An 18,542-nucleotide genomic window follows, 5' to 3' on the forward strand; every position below is an offset into this window, starting at 1 on the left:
CTCCAGACCGTTGATCTCCTTCACGTCATCAATCGATGAGTGTCCAACTTTCATTACGCGGCGCCACTTCAACAAATACTACAAAGTATTCATGTCAGAGAGACTCCACCACACAAACTAGCGCCAAAAACTGATCATAATGATGCAGTCTATGCAACCCAGATCTAAGATCTGGTAACGGAATGCGTCTTCGCTTTTTCATGCTGGAGCTTGAGGTGATCGTGCAACTATCGAAATAAGCGAGCGCCAAGTTCAGCATGTGTTGAGTCCAAGGTCCATGTTCATCAGTGATGGCAATCTGCGCGATTTTACATTTCCCTTTCGACGCAAACATTTTTCAAAGCAGTCATTTATACAATGGACATTAACAAGGCATAAGGACAAATGGTGCAGAAACTGAGCTTTACCTGCGTCTCGCATGGACAACCATACTTAGCAATGCCAAAATATACCTCGTATTCGAGACTTGAAGTGTTGATCAAGTAGTCAAGAATGGAAAATAGCTACGAAGAGTATACGGCGAATATTTTTAGAACAGGTTTTTGCAATAAGGAAGCATATGGATATCATAGCATCTCCCAAAATAAAAGAAACATGCTCAATTCCGCTGCGCTTAGTCTTCCTTTCAGGACGTATTAATGTGCATTATGATTTAAGGGAATAGCTTTTAAGTATCAGAAACAGGCTTTTTAAACTAGACACAGCTCAGCAATAGTATCAGTGAGATGACAAGGAGTCTCCATTCTTTTAGCGTACTATGATTTAGATCTCGCGAAAATCGGGTAATTCTCCCAACTACGGCGTTAGACGTAGAGTTAGCAAAATGACCATGTGATAAATTCAAAACGAAATCAAATATTATTAGAAGCTTCAAATGTGTCATTCATCATTGTCAACATTACTTTTCATAAATGATTTCGATTTTGCAGCTTAAATTAGTTGATTTTGTATTTCTTACAAGATCCGAATTAAAATTTTACGACATCTACTGTCTAAAGTTACAAACTGACAGTAAAATTAGTGGAAACATTCTGGATTATCTTAATCACACGATCGTATAGCTGTTATCAAAGTTTGTGCAGCAAAAAGAGCAAATAAAACTCTGCTTAGCTTGACGCAGTTGTCTCGTTCATCTCACGCTCATAGCGTAACTTGTCTAGCTTGGCAGCTTCAACCCATGGCACCTTTTGCTCGGGACTCATCTCTTTCCATATCCGTACAAGCTCCTTCATGACATCCACCATCTGTGCATTCTCCCCAAGTGATCGTTTTACTTCCAATCGGCTGGCCATGCTAAATTGTACATATGCGCTTCGAGGCTTGCGCACACTGCTCTGACTATTATCCTTTTTGAGTTTCTTCTCTTTCTTCACTTTTTGCTGCTGATGCTTCATGGCTGTTGGAGACCACGGAGATCTAGGTAGGCGACTATCAGACTCAGATTTAATCGGACTTGCCCCGCCGCTAACGTCAGCCATGTGCTCGTGTTTTGGCACCTTAACCTCCTTTTTCAACTTACCTTCCGCAATGTTAACAAATTCTGGTTTAATAGTCCACGCCAAAGCTCCCTTTGTGACATTTTCATCGACTTCCGCTACCTGACGGATTTTTTTCAAAACATACGACGGTTGTAACTCTTCGTGCTTTTCTTGGCGAATCATTGCGCAGAAGTCAAGAGCAACCTTGGCTGCATCCATACTTGTTGCCTGTAGCAAAAACTGTACCAAATCTTCTGTTCGCTCGTCAACCATTTCCTCGTTCTCATCGCGATCCTTACGTTTCTTCGCACGTTTCGCTTCACGCTGTCGTTGCATGCGTTTAGCTTCTTTCATTATCAATTCGTCCACGCGAGCTTGGTGTTCTTTTACATCCGCACGAGCCGCAGCTAATTGCTGATCAAGCTTAATGCGCTGCTGCTGCAAAATTCGGCGAGCATCATGCTCCTTTTTCTCGCGAAGTTCCAAATCAGCATTATCTTTCTCACAAATACGCATGAGCGAATCACAACGGCGTCCAATTTCAGCTGCCGTGCGCGACCGAAGGTAATAGTCAAAAGCAAACATCTCCATGTTGCAAATCTCTTGCTTGATTCGATCCCAAGCACCATAACCAAATAAATTAACAAGGCATAACAATACTCGATCCTCTTCTTCGGTAAATACCTTGCCACCTTTACCTTGGTAATTTATTGGCATGTCTTCCCACGGGTTCGCATAGCGCTCTACCTTACGTGCCGTCTCCTCAGTCAAGCGCTCGATTTCAAGAAGCTTTGACTCACCTTTCTCGATAGATTTTATGATTTTTGGCCAGTCACTCAGCTCACTCTGACCGCGGGTGAGAAAAACTTTGGAATATTGCTCAATTTCATTCAGAGGTCTCATCATTTCGCGAGCCACAGCTTCGATGTTTCCACGACCATAGCGAGCAAGCAGCTTAATAAACAAAAAAAACTGTGGCTTATTCCAGTTGCTAAAACCCTCAGACAGGAGTTGCTTTTTTTCCTGTAACTCCTCTTCCGTAAGATACTGCACATGAGGCGGAAGTAGCGGTTTCTCCGTTTCTGCTTTCGCCAGCCTGTAGTTTGCACACTCGATTTCGTGTAGTTCAAATAGCCGTTTGCGATTATAAAATTGCCATTCATCAATTCGAGGCAAACGCAATACCTTCGGTAGTTGTTTTTGTTTTGTTCTATGCTTGGTGTCGAGAGAAACATGACTGTGACGAAGAACAGTACGCCGTTCTCGTTTGCCCATCCCTTCAGCCATTTGACGAGCAAATTCAGCATCAGCAAGACGCTTCAGCTCTTCTTGGCGTTCTTTCTCATTCGAGTAATCGATACCGTCATGATTTTGGCAGCCTCCACCGTCAAGTTTGAAATCGAGTAAGTCTCCCTTGTCGTGAACTTGCATCTTTTGCTTCATCTCCTCTGTGCGTTGTTCACCCTTTGCAAGTATAGCATCAATGTCTTCATCAGTGATAGTCGAATCGGTAGTTCGAAAGACTTGATCGGCACCAAATCGAATCATTTCAAGCATATCGTTCTTAGTGAGCTTGCTCTGTTTTTCTTGTAGGCGACCTTGCTGCACAACCATAGCGTCCAGTTTCAGCTTTTGTTGAGCCCGTTCAATTATCTTTTCCTCAACAGAATCTGCTGTTACAAGTCGATACACATTCACCTCTTTCTTTTGGCCAATACGGTGTGCACGATCCTGTGCTTGCAAATCGGCCTGTGGATTCCAGTCCGAATCGTAAAGAATGACAACATCAGCCGTATACAGGTTGATTCCAAGACCACCAGCACGTGTTGACAGCAAAAATAGAAATTTCGATGAATCAGGCTTGTTGTACTCGTCAATCGAGCTTTCACGATCCTCGTACGACGTTTGGCCATCAATACGGCAATACTGATACTGGCGCATGCGGCAGAAGTCCTCCATAATGTCCAAAATACGAGTCATTTGAGTGAAAATAAGTACGCGCGACCCTCGTTGCTTAAGCTTTTTTAGCAATTTATCTAGTAAAACCATTTTTCCGCAATTTTCTACAACGTGATCTCCCAAAGGATCCAAAGACCGATCTTCCTGCCCTTCAAATAAATATGGATGACCACAGCACTTTCGTAGCTGCATTACAATATTCTGTAAAGCGCTTTTAGTGACACCTCCTGAACCACCCATCACGGTGTTCATATCGCGCAGCAAAAGCGACTTATAAAGTAATTTCTGCATTTCAGACATGCCCACAAACAACAGTGTTTCCTTTTTTGGTGGAAGACTTTTCTCAACGTCTGCTTTCAGACGGCGCAACATGAAAGGACGCAAAATTTTATGTAATTGGCTAATCATTTGCTTCTTCGCTTCATCATCATCCACGTCTAAATTAAACCAGTCATCGAACTCCTGCGATGAGGCAAAAACATCAGGCAGCAAGAAGTTCAACAAAGCCCACAATTCATGGAGATTGTTCTGAAGAGGTGTGCCTGTCAGCAGTAAGCGATGTTCGGTGTCTAACATTCGGACGACCGTAGAAAACTGGGAGCTTTCATTCTTGATCCGATGAGCCTCATCAATAATCAAATATCTCCATGCAAACTTACACAAAGCTGTCTTTTCTTTGAGACACATTTCAAATGTAGTTACGCAAACGTCAAATTTACGCATGTCATCGGGTAATCCAGGGCAAAGAATCTCCTGCACACATCGCTGACGTTCTTCTTTGTTACCATGAAACTTGACTGCACGCAAAGAGGGACACCAGCGCTGGAACTCTGCCAGCCAATTACTCAGCGTAGACTTTGGCACTAGCACAATATGGGGACCGGTTACATTCTCAAATTCGTAAAAGTAACCCAGCACTGAGATCGTCTGCAAGGTTTTTCCCAAACCCATTTCATCTGCAAGGATACCGTTGATACCCTGGTGTGCAAGGTTTATCATCCAGCTAAGGCCTTCTAGTTGGTATGCACGCATGGTACCGAATTTAATCACAGATGGTTGTTGTGTGATACGAACACCCACATGATGCAACAAGTTCATGTCATCCTCATCAGCATTTCCTTCACGTTTCTTCGTTTTCTTGCCATTTCCTTTGCCTCCATTACTATTTTTATCCTCAAGATTCTTCTCTTCACTCACGGCATCTTTATCAGCATCTAGCGTCGAGTTATCCTTGCTTTTATTTTTACCCTTTTTTATTTGTCCACTAAAGTGAGCAAATATATCACTTTGTGACAACAAATATTTGAGTCTAGCCGATGCAATCTCGGACTTTTTTGTTGCAAGCGCTTCTTTCTGACGCAATTCTTCAGCCTTAAGCTCATCTCGTTTTCTACTTTCCTGTTGTCGAACTTCCTGACGCATTCTCTTTGCTTTCAGCTGTTTCTCCGAGAGATCTATCGGCTGACGCTTAGGACGCCTTTCTTCAATTGCCATTTCAGTCTACTCATAAAAAAATGCAAATGAAATCCAAGGAATGAAGACTAAATATCATTCTAGCACATACCTTTTTGCGCTCACGCTTGCCTTCGACCATACCGTACATTTCTTCTTGCTTACGTGCACGCTCCATTTCCACTTCTTCGTCGCGCGCGCGGCACTCATCGTCGTAACGTTTCTTATCAATTGCTGCGAGCTCCGTGAATTCATCCCGATCATTAGCTGAAAGCTGTGACCAGCGTGCACTTATTTCCCGAGATATATCACCCAACTCAACAGGTTTATGTAACTCGGCTGCCTTAGCTGCTACGTCACGTTTGACGTCCTCCATGATGCGTTTTTGAAAAATTTGATAGGCTGATTTGGCCTTGGTGGGCTGAGTCGCCATACCGCCTTGAAATTGAGCCTCTACAGCCACCCAGTCAGCACGACTTTCCTTCTTCTCCATTGCGTGTTAGCTGTGAGGAGAGAGTCACCGCACTACACGTTATTTCCTTGATAAATGAACCATCGTGTAACAATTATGTGTTTTGAATTGATCACATCATAATGCTGTTTGCTGTATCTATATTGATGCAGTCTTTTAATGACAATAAAGTTTTTCATGTCACTAGATTGGGGGAGGTTGAAGTCGTTGAGGAATTTAGTTGATGGCTTCGCTGAATAAAGACGCGCGCTCGGATGTCGCCATGGACAACGACGTCGTTCAATGGGACGCTTGTGCAGCGCATAAAGATTGTGATTCATGTTTGAATGCTAGTGTCACATGCCACTTCTGCAAGAGTGACTTTCAGTGCCACACTATTGGGTCTCCATTCGGCTGTCCAGTCGGCGTCTCCGTTTGCCACCATCTTGAAGGTCTTTTATCGCGGTTTAACGTATTAATTGGCATAAATTTGATGCAGATGAACTTATCGTATGTAGACTGCAAGCGATCCGAGCCACAGCACGTGGGGTATGGGCCCCCGCCATCTGTAGTCATTGCGGTGCTGTGTCTCATGACGACGCTGACATGTTGTTTCTGCGGGATCTCAGCCATTTGTTCTGTCTTTTGTCGATCGAAGAAATTGGAGTCACGACATACTAAACTTGCAAAAGCTTTGGCATCTAGCAAGCGGAAAAAGAAGAAAAGGTATAAGCTCAGGTGCAAGTAGCTTTGTTTTATTTGGTTAAAAGCTGCTTATTACTATATAATTTACTACATCAGAGACGAAGAAGAGCATGCACAAGCACAACGTCAGCCATTACTGCTAGATGAGATTCGAGAAGACGAGGTTCGACTGTTTGAAAATGAAGTGGACCAGACATCACTTGAGCGTCTTCGTATTCGCTACGAAGAGGATGAGCGGCATTTTAATTGGCAAGCATTAGCGTCGCGAGTAACTTGGCTGATAGCACTCATCTCAATGACAGTGTTAGCGCTCATGTTCTTTCCACGCATGCCTGACTACAACGTATGCAATCGCGAGTTTGAATGGGAGTCTATTCTTCACAGTATCATGGGCCTTGAGCCAAAAGTTGAGTATCAGGTGCTTGTGAGTGTGATCAACGAAAATCGTTTCGGATTCGTTCTGGAATCGGGAAGGGCTGATATCTACCACAATACCACGCTTGTGGGCAAGTGGGAGCTTGATAAGCCATGGAAAGCACAAGCTGGGGCGATCAGTGATGTGATCGCAGGGATTAATATAACCCCTGGATTTGCAGGAGGTATTGCGCTTTGGAAAGACTTTAGCAAGAATGAGCTCATTTTTCGTATCAACGCTACAATAAGTGGATCTATCACGTGGGGGAGATACAAGGTATGATTTTCATGTGATCCTGGCAAGTTTTCGAAAATTGATGTCTTGTGATGTGCTCTTACTCTATCAATGCAGATTTATCGCATTTCGTCCTCCACTCCAGATGTCGAGTTTCTGGTTGGGGCTGAATATGATCGCAGTCTTTGCAGGTGCACAGAGTATTTGACTCCATCGTAAAAAACGAGACCTTTTATCAAACACTCGACGTTTGCAAGTTCTAATTGTGCCAATTAGCGCAAGAATGTCTTTTTCAGGGATTATAAGTATATTATACCGTTTTAAGATTGTAAAAAGTATCGACGCCGTTCCAAAAAGGTCATGGTCGCTAGAAACTTCCACTTGGCTGGTAGCTTAGCATATCAGAACCTCGCGCTGTGAAAACTTTCTTCAGCATTTCATCGGCGCATGCCATCCGTGCTCTTTCAGTCGTCACAGGGCTGCGCAATTCAAAGTATTCGTGATGACCAGCATCCAGTCTGGCTGCGTAAATAGCCTCCTTCACAGCAAAAAAAGCACTAGAGCCTAAGAACAGCGGAGGTTCTCCAACCGCCTTGCTCGAGTGCACTGCAAATTTGTTCTTTTGATTTGATTCGAGCCACACACGGAAATTTAATGGAACATCGTTGGCGCTCGGAATTTTGTAAGCTCCAGGACCCCGAGTAAACAAATTTCCTCGTTTTACCCACGGATGCCCATCATCACCCCATACCAACTCCTCCAGCGCAAACAATCCAAATCCTTGCATAAACGCGCCTTCAATCTGGCCAATGTCAATGGCAGGGTTGATGCTGGCGCCGAGATCCATCATAATGTCGACACTCAACATGTGAAAGTCACCAGTAAGCACATCGAGCTCCACAACAGTACAAGCAACGCCTGTTGTAAAGTAATTAAATGCTGTGCCTCCCTTAACATTTTCGGCTACAGACTTGGAAAAATCATAACCACAACGCTCTTTTGGAACAACGTAGAACCCTTGAGCTGACATGTTGACTCTTTCAAAGTAGGCTGCATTTGTAACATCACTGAACGAGGCGTTTGGTCCAAGTCGTTCACGAATGGGTGCCAGACGCTCTAAAATCTGTTCACACGCGTCTAAAGTTGCCATCCCATACATGTCCGTGCTCATGGAGGCTGCTGACGGCTGCGAATTCGGGACCTTATTTGTCGACGTCTCTTCAATATGCACCTGCTCATGCGGAATTCCAAAAGCGAGCGCGACCACCTGGATCACTTTTGTGTGTAAACCTTGCCCCATTTCAACGCCACCGTGTGAGACCAAAACACTTCCGTCTGCATACACATGTACCAAAGAGCCACCTTGATTCATAAACTTTGAGGTGAAGCTGATACCAAATTTTGTTGGCAAGATCGCAATACCACGCTTTTTCCAGCGATTACGCTGGTTGAAAGCCTCAACCTCTTTCCTTTTTGTCGTAAAGTCACTGCGATCGATTGTTTGTTGCCATAATGACCGCAAGTTAAAGTCCTCAAGTATTTGACCAAAGTGGGTTGTTTGGCCTTCAATGTACATGTTACGAGACCGAATCTCTTCGGGAAAAAGCTTTAATGTGCGAGCAATGTGATCGATGTACGTCTCAGCAATAAAAAGACCTTGAGGTCCACCAAATCCGCGAAAAGCAGTATTTGTTGGAAGATTAGTACGGCAAAGGGTCCCGTTGCAGCGAAGGTTTGGAATTTTATACACATTGTCGCAATGAAAAAGCGCGCGATCCATTACAGCCAACGATAGATCCATCGAGTACCCAGCGTTATTATAGATATCAACATCCAGGGCCAGAATGGTTCCATCACGCTTAACACCAACCTTGTACTTAGCATAAAAGGGATGTCGCCCACCAGTGGTCAGCATGTCGACATGGCGTTCCAAAAGACACTTAACGGGACGTTTCATCACGTAAGCTGCAATTGCAGCTGCACACGTCACAAACACAGAACGCGTTTCTTTTCCCCCAAAGCCCCCACCAATGCGTTTGGTCATACTTGTGATTCGATTCGAATTGATACCCAGCACAGTAGCCGCCAAAACCTGCGCTTTCGTTGTGGCTTGCGTGGAAGAGATAATTTTCATACCACCCTCTTGAGGTATGCACAATGAGACATTCGTCTCGAAATAAAATTGCTCCTGCCCACCCATGTGAACCTCACCCTCCAGAACAATGTCCGACTCTGCAAGCCCTATCTCAACGTTGCCGCTGTCGATAGAGTGCACTGGGTGAAAGAACGATTTGCTACATATTGCATCTTTGATAGTTATCACAGATGGCAACTCTTCGTAAGTGACCTTCACCATGTCAACGGCCGCCATAGCTAATTCGTGTGTTTCCGCAACAATTATACCAATCGGTTGCCCAACGCACAATACTTCTCTTGATGCAAAACACTCCTCGTCTTTTACCACAGGACCAATCTTGTTCGAGCCAAGCTGTTCAGTCTCAAAAATAGAAGAATCAAAGAAGCGATAAACACCCTTCAATGCCAGTGCATCGCTTGCATCTATGCTTTTGATTAGTCCATGAGCACAAGTTGATAAAACCAAAGCACCGTGGAGCGTTCCGTGAATGGCTGGGATGTCATCAGTGTAAGAAGCTTCTCCGCTTACCTGCAGGTAAGCTGACTTGTGCATGAGTGGGTCGCCTACTGGACCTCTCTTCGTCGTTGCATTACCTACAGATTGGTGTTTTGAGTCTTGAAGACCACCCGTCTCCATTCCAAAGGCCTGAATGCCATATGAAGCAGGGCGTGCATAATGCAAGAATGACTTGCCTGCAGACTGCAATCTGGCATCAATAGCCGGAGCCTTTGGAAGGTCTAAGACCGCAACCTTACTTAAATCAAGCTGAATTTGTTCCGAGGACACAACAAAGAATTTGTAAAGAAATGACGAGCACAAACTTTCTCTGTACTTAGCCATTCCACCGGGAACACTGTCGGGGAGATTGAAGTCGCCCGCGTGTAGCATATTACACGCTTCGTCGATCGTCGAAGCATCAAAAATCTTGCCAGTGAGAAAATGTTCCGTTTCGACTGCGGGCTTTGTCACCGGCGCCATTCCACCAAACACCACAGAGACATCCTTGATAATCCAAGCGGTGGGATCTCGCGAGCACTCTAGCCGTACTCGAATTCCCGCTGTGACAATGCTGATATCGTCCTCGCGCCTTCGAGCCTGCTTAAAAGGAAGCATGTATTCCCATTTTCTCGTGAAAGGAACATATATCGCTGTAATGACCTCATTTAGCTCCAAATCTACCTTTCGGTATGAGAGGAAAAAGTCACGAACTCTGATGTGCCGAGTGCCTCCCGTCGATCGCAGTTCGATGTACGCATTCATGGCTGCAAGCAATGGGTTCAGGTCTGAGATCGGGCTTGCCGTAACAAGATTGCCGGCAATACACGCCACGTTTCGGATGTGCGTACTAGCAAACCACTGAAGCATCTTAACAATCGAGTCAAAAGCCCGAACTTGATAAAACGGCAAGGTCTTGATATGCTCTGACAAGTGCTTCTTAACATCGGTTAGTGATATCGCAGCACCAAATTTTACACCTTGGAAGGGATCAGCGTTCTCAAGAACGGTCTGGTTGATACAATCGGTCGGTGTCACATCTTCTATGATAAATAGTTCGGGAATTCGACTGACATTGATCAAATGCGCGTACTTAAAACCTTTGAATTTGGTTTCTATTCCCATTTCCGTGTTGCCAACAACGACTTTAGCGTCACCATGCTGTTTTTTTAGCTGAAGAAGGTGTGATAATGACACAGGTGCGAACCACTGGACGTCATTTCCGTTAATCTGCAACGTTTGTGGAGTCTTCGCCATTTCTCCCAGCTCATTAGGAAACGAAAGTTTAGTCTCGCAATCATCCTTTTCAGTGATTTCACGAAATTTTCGTTGATTAGCAAGCTTTCGTATCTTATGAGATGAGCAAGTCATAATGTGTTGGGATTTATTGCCATGTAAATCCTCAATATCCATCTCTGTGTTGCCAATTTTTACATTGGGACAACCTAAACATGTACCTTTGCACTGTGCCTCGCTTGCATCAGCACCAAAGCTCTTGGCCGCATCTAAGATCGGACGATATCCTGTACAACGACATAAATTTCCGTCCATGCCGTGCTCAATGTCTTCCATCGTGATATTCTCGCCTGTCTCACGCTGCTTAACAAGTGAATAAAGTGCCATGACAAAACCAGGTGTACAGTAGCCGCACTGCGACGCATGCGACTCTGCCAAAGTCTTTTGCACCTCATGTAACCGTGTAGCTTTGCCGGCCAAAGCCGAAATAGTGCCTACACCTTCAACAGTAGTGATAGCGCAAGAGTCCATAGAGCAAAGTGGGGTCAAGCAAGAATTAACCGACACATGCCGTACGCGGCCTGTAGTAATGTCGATCTTAGATACCATTACGGTACAGGCACCACAACCGCCTTCACCACAGCCAAGTTTAGTGCCGGTGAGCCCGAGATCGTGACGCAAAAACTGCAACAAAGTCTGCTCTGGATGCACACACTTCTCATTAATTTCAATGCGCTGGCCATTCACGTACAAAAGCAAATTGTGTCGGACGTTGGCGGTCACAGATGAAGTCAGAGACACTGCCATCTTGCACTTTGATCTTTGTTTCTTTTCAAGATTCGACCAATAGCAAACAGTCTACTCAAATAGAGAACGACCAAATTATTATTGCAAGCCTATAAATTGATGCGAGTACAAAGTTTTAACTCTAGTTTTGACTTCACTACTTGGAATTGTTTACAACTCACTATAAAACAGTATTGCTTATGCATTAAAAATTAAGATTAGCCAGTACAAGGTCTCGAAGCTCGAATTCTGTCCACGAAGGAGAGATCACAATGGTTTGCACAATGTCATGATTCTCGTCGAAGAAAATCAAATGAGGTGGCTGTGCAAATTCCTTTACCTGCAACACCATCAGCAGCTAAACGTTAATTAGATTCTATCACATTGAATATCTTACCTCAAAATCACGAAGTTGATGTTGCTGAATATTATCTGCAAACTCTTGAAGGTGAGAGAACGAAGCAAGTTGGCACGGAATATGAAACGGTGCACGAAGCTCGCCGCGAACTCCTGGCTGCTCACTCTTTGCATCAAAAGGATCATCACCCTAAACTGATAAAAGTATTGTCAAAATTAAAGCACAAACTCACGGTCGGTTGAGGGAGCATTTGTTGATACAAATATCGTTCTTGCTTCGACATCGATACCGGTTCTAATTGTTCTAGAGTTGAAGCTGAGCATGTTGCAGGAAGAGGATCAAAGCTTTGGTGTTGCGATACGATCGGTGATGCCACGATAGTAAGCACCAAAAGCAAAGACGTAGCTAGTCGCATTCGCATAACCATTTGGCTACAAAAAATCCTTGTAATCATATGTCTCTTTTCTGCTGTATTATATAATAATACAAAACAGCCAAAAAATACGAATTAATATGTCGAGAAGCCAGGAAGACGATTGGATTGATGAGGTGCAGCACAACGAGGGCTTTGTCGTGGACGAGGTGAGTTATATATTTGCGTCTATTATATTTCATATACATCAGCTCGATCGTTTCGATCTCAATCTGCTACGTGAGAAGCTGGGGTTTAAACATCATATTAATTGTAGCATGCACTATTTTACAGACTAAAAGTGGATTGGAAATTCCCAACCGACAAGTAACTTATCGTCGCGCTATTGTGGGGGCGCAATTCATGACATCACATTTCGACTCGCAGGTGCAGAGTCTATGTTACTGATTTGGAAGTTGACACGTCGTCTAAATAAGTGCCTTCATTTATAAAGACAGAAGACTTATTTGAAGCACACTCGTCAAAAAATGTCAAGTTCTCGACTAACTCAGCCACGCTTCAAGACCTGGAATATAAATTACCAAGTGTCGGCTCTATGCAAACAAAGTCCGAGCACTTTGACCACAATTCTGTTAAAGTGGCAGGAAAGTCGCGGATATTGATGCCAACTGAAGAAGTTCCCGACGCTTCAGAAGTGGGATATCATCAGGTCAACCCCATGTTCGAGTCGTGCGCACCTGCCGATGTGATCTATCACTCACTGCACGAGGCAATGAGAGCACTAGACATTGAAACTTCGTGTAGCCCGGACTGGACGGTATGGCCTGTGATGCATCTCTTGTATATTTAAATTAAAGTCTTTGGTTGGCTTATGGATGTGTGGATAGATGGACGGTTATGCGCTGATCGAAGCCGAAGAATTGTATTTCAGCGTTCATTTGCATCGTTTGGCAATAAAATCGACCATTCGCGTGGATTTTAACTTGCGTTCGGTGCGTGTCATCATCATCTCGTTACATTTTGTCTGATCTAAAGAGAAAGTTTTCAGGGCGATGAGCTCAAATTTCTTGGATTGACTGACCTCATCCGACAAAGGTGCAGAGCAATCGACAAAGACATGATCAGTTTGCCTGAGCTTAGGTAAGTGATTTTACCTTGCTTGACACATTTGTGCCCTATACATCATTTTGATGGTGGGTTTAAGCGTGGCAGAAGTCAAATTGATTTTGATGCATATGTATGTTTTACATCTTTCTAACCCTCGGTTATGCGCTCGCGTGACGTTATTATCATTTGATGTCGATCAGCTTTGATATCATGGCCGACTGGTCATCGCCTGAAAAGCTTGTTTCAAAATCTCACGTGGAAGATTCACAGGAGCTTTCGATGCTACTTCTTGATTTAAATTCCGAGACTTCGCCGTCCACGCGATACCAAGTCGCTAAACGCTTAAAAGAGTTTTGTAAACACGACTTAAACCGTCGTGCACTTGTGAACTTGCTCAAGGAGCAGTTTGTCATTGGTTTGCAGTCGATGCTTCAGGATGTTGATGAGGACATCGTGCGATTTGCCATTTTTACTATTTTGAGTTTTGCTGACGATGTATCATCTCCTAACGAGTAAGTAGGTACATGTTACTGTCCGTCATGCCGTGATACGCCGATCTAAACAACTTTTCTTACTAGCTTGGAGCTGCCCCATTTGCCTGAAACACTTCGTGGCATCCTAACCATTTCGCAAAAAGATTCAACAAAGAAACTTGCCGGCGATCTTTACAAAACCATTTGCGCCGTCTGTTAGTTGACATGAGATTCTTAAAGTTTATGGTGAGTGCTTCGCTCGAGATGTAAAAGGATTAGAGCCCTATGGCCTAGCGGCTATTGTAAAATGAATAATGCCCGAGAACTATCGTCAATTTTCTAGAACGCATCAGAACTTAAACTTGAAGACGCGCGATGTGGATAATGGTTTAACTAGCAGGTCAAGACTGTATAGATGAGTCAGGAAAGGCTTTGACAAAGCCTTTGCTAAGGCTGCGCAAGACGTCAGGAGCTGTCATCGAGCGCTGATGCTCGTCAAACGCGAATTTTGAACTAAAAAACAGCATTTATTACCTCCAGTCAAATACCTGTAAAGTGACCGAAAGAAATCAAAGATGGCAAACCTGGCTCGCGTCACAAGAGAGCCTCCATAAGCAGCTAATAACAGAATATTGCCATCATTATCATCCCTGCAGCAGCGATCCAACAACACAAAGATTGTCAGCTGGTTGGAGAGCGCGACATAATAACAAATACAGAAGCATACAGATCCGCTTGCTTAGTCCAAGCTGCAAAAGTTGCAATAGCTCCTGAAAGGATCTGTACATGCGGACATTACAGCTCAGTGCCACCTTACAATTACTTCAAACACGTGCAAAAAATGCAATACGGTCGTACATCTCCTTGTCCACCGCACCTACGTGGACAACCGAATTCTGCATTCACTAGAGCTGCGTAGTTAAGCAAGCAAAGTGGTAACGCAACTGAGAATTTTAAGCAAACTGAAAATTCTTCCTTACTGATTGTGCCGTCAGAGAATGTATCGACATTGCCCTTCTGCAGAATCACTGGATATCCTAAGCTGCGATCAGTAATGAGTGTGAGCATATATTGTTATGAGAATCACATTGAATATTATATTTACGCCTCGCTAAGCTGGGCCGGTGGAATCTTTGCTGCCTGTTGAGTATCGAAGCTCGAAAGTAGTCCCATAGTGACACAAAGTCGTGCATACTCCATCTTACATATTGACGTCGATCAATAACTGTCAATAACGTTTTTTTTGCAACAGTTTCTTACTCCATTTGGTGTGAGAATTGCATTTCTATAGCCCTTCACCACGTTCGGTTCCAAGCTAACAAGGTAAAGTGCATCTCCGTCCAAAATTAACGGTAAATTAGCCTCTTTAGCCTTCACAATCACTTGTCGAGTAATCTCTTGCACACTTTCATCTCGCCCAAGTCCAGGGCCAATCACTAGAGAGTCAAGTCTCGGTAAAATTTGTGCAATTCTCTTTACTGCATTAGCCAAGATCTCAGCTCGTTTCGACTCCTCGAATCCTTTCAATGCCGCGTCTGAGCGCAGTAGCGGGTGCACAATGAGTTCAGGACTGTAGCTCTTGATAGGTATAGCAGCTTCCTCGACACAGAAAATATGACATAGATCTGCTCCTGTCTTGAGACTCGAAATTCCAGCATAAAACGGAGCGCCTGTGTACTCAAACGACCCGCCGATGACACCAATACGACCTGTAAAAATAGCGGCAGAATTGCCATATGAGCAGCAGCTTGCAGTTATCCATACAAATCGACCCTAAACCTTGCTGTCCCTTATGATAGTGCGCCGCAAGCGGTGGAATCAAACGCGATACAAGCGAGCGCGCGGACATAAATAAAATTTGGTTTAATTATGTACAGGATTCATGTCCACGTCAGAATAGTAGACGATTCTAACGTGTAAAATAAATAATCCAATCAGATGCGAGGACGTTAAATCTACTTCAATTCCGAGAAGCCGCATTGACAGCTCACTTCCGAATCGGCATTCTACGTGGCATTTAAGTCGACAGAAGTAACTTCTTTCATCAATATGATGTCCCCGGTGTTGCTAAAAAGCACGACTCGTATGAGTGGTCTACGGATCGTGACACACTCGGCGCTGCCAGCGGTACAAGTAGTGCATCAGACGCAGACGCGTACGTTTGTGGCCAAGCAAGTGTACAAGCTAGCCAAACGCGTGATGCCGCGCATGTCTAATACTGAGAAAGCAGCTTTGGAAAGCGGTACTGTGGGTTTTGATCGGGATATTTTTTCGGGATCGCCATCTCTTGCAATGCTGGACAAGTATTCGGCACGATTGAACGCTGAAGAACAAGCTTTTATGGACAATGAAGTTCAGCAGCTGTGCGAAATGATCGATGACTACGAAGTCACGCGCACCCAAGACATGCCACTTAAAGTTTGGCAGTTTATTAAAGACAAGGGATTTCTTGGTATGATCATACCTAAGGAGTATGGTGGCAAACAATTTAGTGCTCATGGTCACTCGGTTGTAATCACGAAGATTGCTACACGTAGTGCATCAGCTGCCGTCACAGTGTGCGTGCCTAATTCACTTGGACCTGCTGAGCTACTGCTTCGTTATGGAACCGAAGAGCAGAAGAATTACTTTTTGCCTGATCTAGCAAATGGCAAACACCTTCCGTGTTTCGGTCTCACAGGACCGACCTCGGGCTCGGATGCTGCTAACATGCGTGATACTGGCACTGTGTGCGAGCAGGATGGTGTACTGGGCATTCGTGTTACGTTTAACAAGCGCTACATCACTTTGGCACCTGTTGCCACATGTGTTGGACTCGCGGTGGATGTGAAAGATCCTCAGGGATTGCTGAAAGGTAAAGGCAGTCCAGGCATTACTGTGGCATTGCTAGAGCGCAACCATCCTGGCCTTCAGATGGGCAAACGCCACGACACCATTTCAATCCCATTTATGAATGGTCCCGTAACGGGTCAGGATGTGTTTATCCCCATGTCGAAGATTATTGGCGGTCAAGAGCGTGTCGGGTACGGCTGGAATATGCTTATGGACTGTTTAGCTGAAGGTCGCTCCATCAGTTTGCCGGCTTCGGCAGTGGCTGGTGCTAAATTATCAGTCAATGCAGTTGGTGCATATGCGCGTATTCGTCAGCAATTTAAGGTGCCGATTGCTAATTTGGAAGGCATTCAGGAGCAGCTTGCTATCATGGGTGGAAACGCCTTTATTATGACAAGTGGTCAGCATATGGTAAACGCTATGATCAATCAGCACGAGCAGCCTGCCGTTATTAGTGGCGTGTGCAAGCAACAAATAACGGATCGTGGTCGTGATACAGTCATTCGCGCTATGGATGTTCTCGGTGGAGCTGGTATCTGCAAGGGCCCTAACAACTTTCTAGCCAACATTTACACATCTCTTCCCGTCGTCATTACAGTAGAAGGTGCCAACATTTTGACGCGCTCTCTCATCATCTTTGGTCAAGGGTTGACACGAGCTCACCCTCATCTCTATGAGCTCATCAAGACTATCCAGCACGGCGATGACCTTGAAGGGTTTAAAAAGGAGTTGTTAAAGCTGGTCAAGCATGGAGTATCAAATACCGCTGGTTCTCTTAAAACGGCTGTCACACGCTCGCGCTTCAAAAAGCAAAGTGGCCTGCTTGCTCATTATGAATCTCAGATGGACAAGCTTGCAAAGAATTTTGCTATGAGCGCAGATCTATCGCTGGTGCTTGGTGGCAAGCTGAAGTTTGCTGAAATGATTTCTGGCCGATTCGCTGATGTGTTTTCGAGTCTATATCTGGGCTACTCTACAATGTGGTTCTACAAGAACAATCGTCACGTTGAAGGTATTGACGTTATCTTCGACTATGCTATGACACAGCTTTGTTATGAAGCGCAACAGGGTATCGTAAGCATTAGTAAGAACTTTCCAGTGCCAGGAGTTGGTCCAATCATGCGTGGACTGTCGTTTCCATTTGGCTTGCCTTACGATGCACCTACAGACAAGCAGATGCGCAAAGTTTCTGAGCTAATTTCAACTGATTCGGCTGTGCGTAGCCTACTAAGCGACAATGTTTTTGTATCCGAAAATCCAGAGGATCGTGTTGCACTTTTAAACGCGACACTACCCAAGGCCGTGAAGGCCAACCGCACGCTTACCGCATTGCGGAAGCAAAAGCGAAGTGCAACGGTCGACGAGCAAAAGTTCATTGATGAGGTTGAGGCTGCACGCGAAGTCATTATTCAAGTCGACAGTTTTGATGGTCTTGGTGCTGAAGTTGGCAAGCCCAAGGACTATGTGCGTCCGGGTATGATTGGCAACAAATTTGATGTGAAGAAATAGATCGAGGCGACAAGATGTTGGAAGCGACTTTTAACGTGCTGTAGACTTAACTGATCGATTTTTTTCAGAAACATTTTACATTACTATATAAACACCAGAAATCATGCTGATCAAAGTACAGTCATGTGTTTAATTATGTCAGATCTTCATTCTAACGGTGCTGCAAGCTAAGCAAAGGAGTAAGCACACCCATTCTAACTATACGAGTCAGTTTTCCCCTACAAACCTCTGCAAGTATTACATAACATGAGTCAGAGATTGACAAAACGAAAGCTTCTTTATGATTACTACGAACCTCGGTATTTTGCCTGGCGCATCGTATGAAGGCATCAGCGACTTCTTTGCACTTTAAGACGTCACTACCTTTGTCATTATAGCATTTAAAGCACGCCTCGCGCTCAGATGAGCACTGGACATCCCGAAGCGGTGCACAGTACTTTTTCTTATTAATCTCAGCCACAAGCTGCTCTACACGCTTACTCTCGCGCTCCTCCTGCTCTTTGGCAAATTGAGCTTGCTGCGCTGGGCTAGGTTTGATGGTG

General features: G+C 44.5%; 7 protein-coding genes across 7 annotated transcripts; 3 read left to right on the forward strand and 4 right to left on the reverse strand.

Annotated features, from left to right (window-relative positions):
• Window positions 1-1,106: 1,106 nt before the first annotated feature.
• Window positions 1,107-5,382, reverse strand: PHALS_11503 (chromatin-remodeling complex atpase; the record flags this gene model as incomplete). Its single annotated transcript, XM_024726336.1, has 2 exons — window positions 1,107-4,937; window positions 5,002-5,382. The coding sequence occupies 2 exons, from the start codon at window positions 5,380-5,382 to the stop codon at window positions 1,107-1,109; spliced, it is 4,212 nt and encodes a 1,403-aa protein (XP_024572001.1).
• A 305-nt stretch (window positions 5,383-5,687) lies between these two features.
• On the forward strand, window positions 5,688-6,913 carry PHALS_11504 (uncharacterized protein; the record flags this gene model as incomplete). Its single annotated transcript, XM_024726347.1, has 5 exons — window positions 5,688-5,792; window positions 5,859-5,889; window positions 5,970-6,066; window positions 6,142-6,736; window positions 6,812-6,913. 5 exons carry the CDS (start codon window positions 5,688-5,690, stop codon window positions 6,911-6,913), a joined length of 930 nt encoding a protein of 309 aa, XP_024572002.1.
• A 148-nt stretch (window positions 6,914-7,061) lies between these two features.
• Window positions 7,062-11,369, reverse strand: PHALS_11505 (xanthine molybdopterin binding partial; the record flags this gene model as incomplete). Its single annotated transcript, XM_024726359.1, has 1 exon — window positions 7,062-11,369. One exon carries the CDS (start codon window positions 11,367-11,369, stop codon window positions 7,062-7,064), a length of 4,308 nt encoding a protein of 1,435 aa, XP_024572003.1.
• Window positions 11,370-11,553: 184 nt separating this feature from the next.
• On the reverse strand, window positions 11,554-12,133 carry PHALS_11506 (uncharacterized protein; the record flags this gene model as incomplete). The annotated part of the gene is made up of 3 exons (XM_024726370.1): window positions 11,554-11,688; window positions 11,746-11,895; window positions 11,939-12,133. The coding sequence occupies 3 exons, from the start codon at window positions 12,131-12,133 to the stop codon at window positions 11,554-11,556; spliced, it is 480 nt and encodes a 159-aa protein (XP_024572004.1).
• Window positions 12,134-12,219: 86 nt separating this feature from the next.
• PHALS_11507 (Armadillo-type fold) lies at window positions 12,220-13,879 on the forward strand (the record flags this gene model as incomplete). Its single annotated transcript, XM_024726381.1, has 7 exons — window positions 12,220-12,288; window positions 12,413-12,505; window positions 12,573-12,896; window positions 12,967-13,071; window positions 13,128-13,219; window positions 13,387-13,698; window positions 13,765-13,879. The coding sequence occupies 7 exons, from the start codon at window positions 12,220-12,222 to the stop codon at window positions 13,877-13,879; spliced, it is 1,110 nt and encodes a 369-aa protein (XP_024572005.1).
• Window positions 13,880-14,060: 181 nt separating this feature from the next.
• Window positions 14,061-15,508, reverse strand: PHALS_11508 (family domain-containing protein; the record flags this gene model as incomplete). Its single annotated transcript, XM_024726392.1, has 8 exons — window positions 14,061-14,172; window positions 14,244-14,309; window positions 14,387-14,439; window positions 14,518-14,570; window positions 14,640-14,701; window positions 14,765-14,859; window positions 14,920-15,368; window positions 15,439-15,508. The coding sequence occupies 8 exons, from the start codon at window positions 15,506-15,508 to the stop codon at window positions 14,061-14,063; spliced, it is 960 nt and encodes a 319-aa protein (XP_024572006.1).
• Window positions 15,509-15,708: 200 nt separating this feature from the next.
• PHALS_11509 (acyl-dehydrogenase) lies at window positions 15,709-18,000 on the forward strand (the record flags this gene model as incomplete). Its single annotated transcript, XM_024726403.1, has 1 exon — window positions 15,709-18,000. The coding sequence occupies one exon, from the start codon at window positions 15,709-15,711 to the stop codon at window positions 17,998-18,000; it is 2,292 nt and encodes a 763-aa protein (XP_024572007.1).
• Between the last annotated feature and the right edge of the window lie 542 nt (window positions 18,001-18,542).

The sequence above is a fragment of the Plasmopara halstedii genome (genome assembly GCF_900000015.1).
Source record: "Plasmopara halstedii genome assembly, contig: Scaffold_54, whole genome shotgun sequence".
NCBI lineage: Eukaryota > Oomycota > Peronosporomycetes > Peronosporales > Peronosporaceae > Plasmopara > Plasmopara halstedii.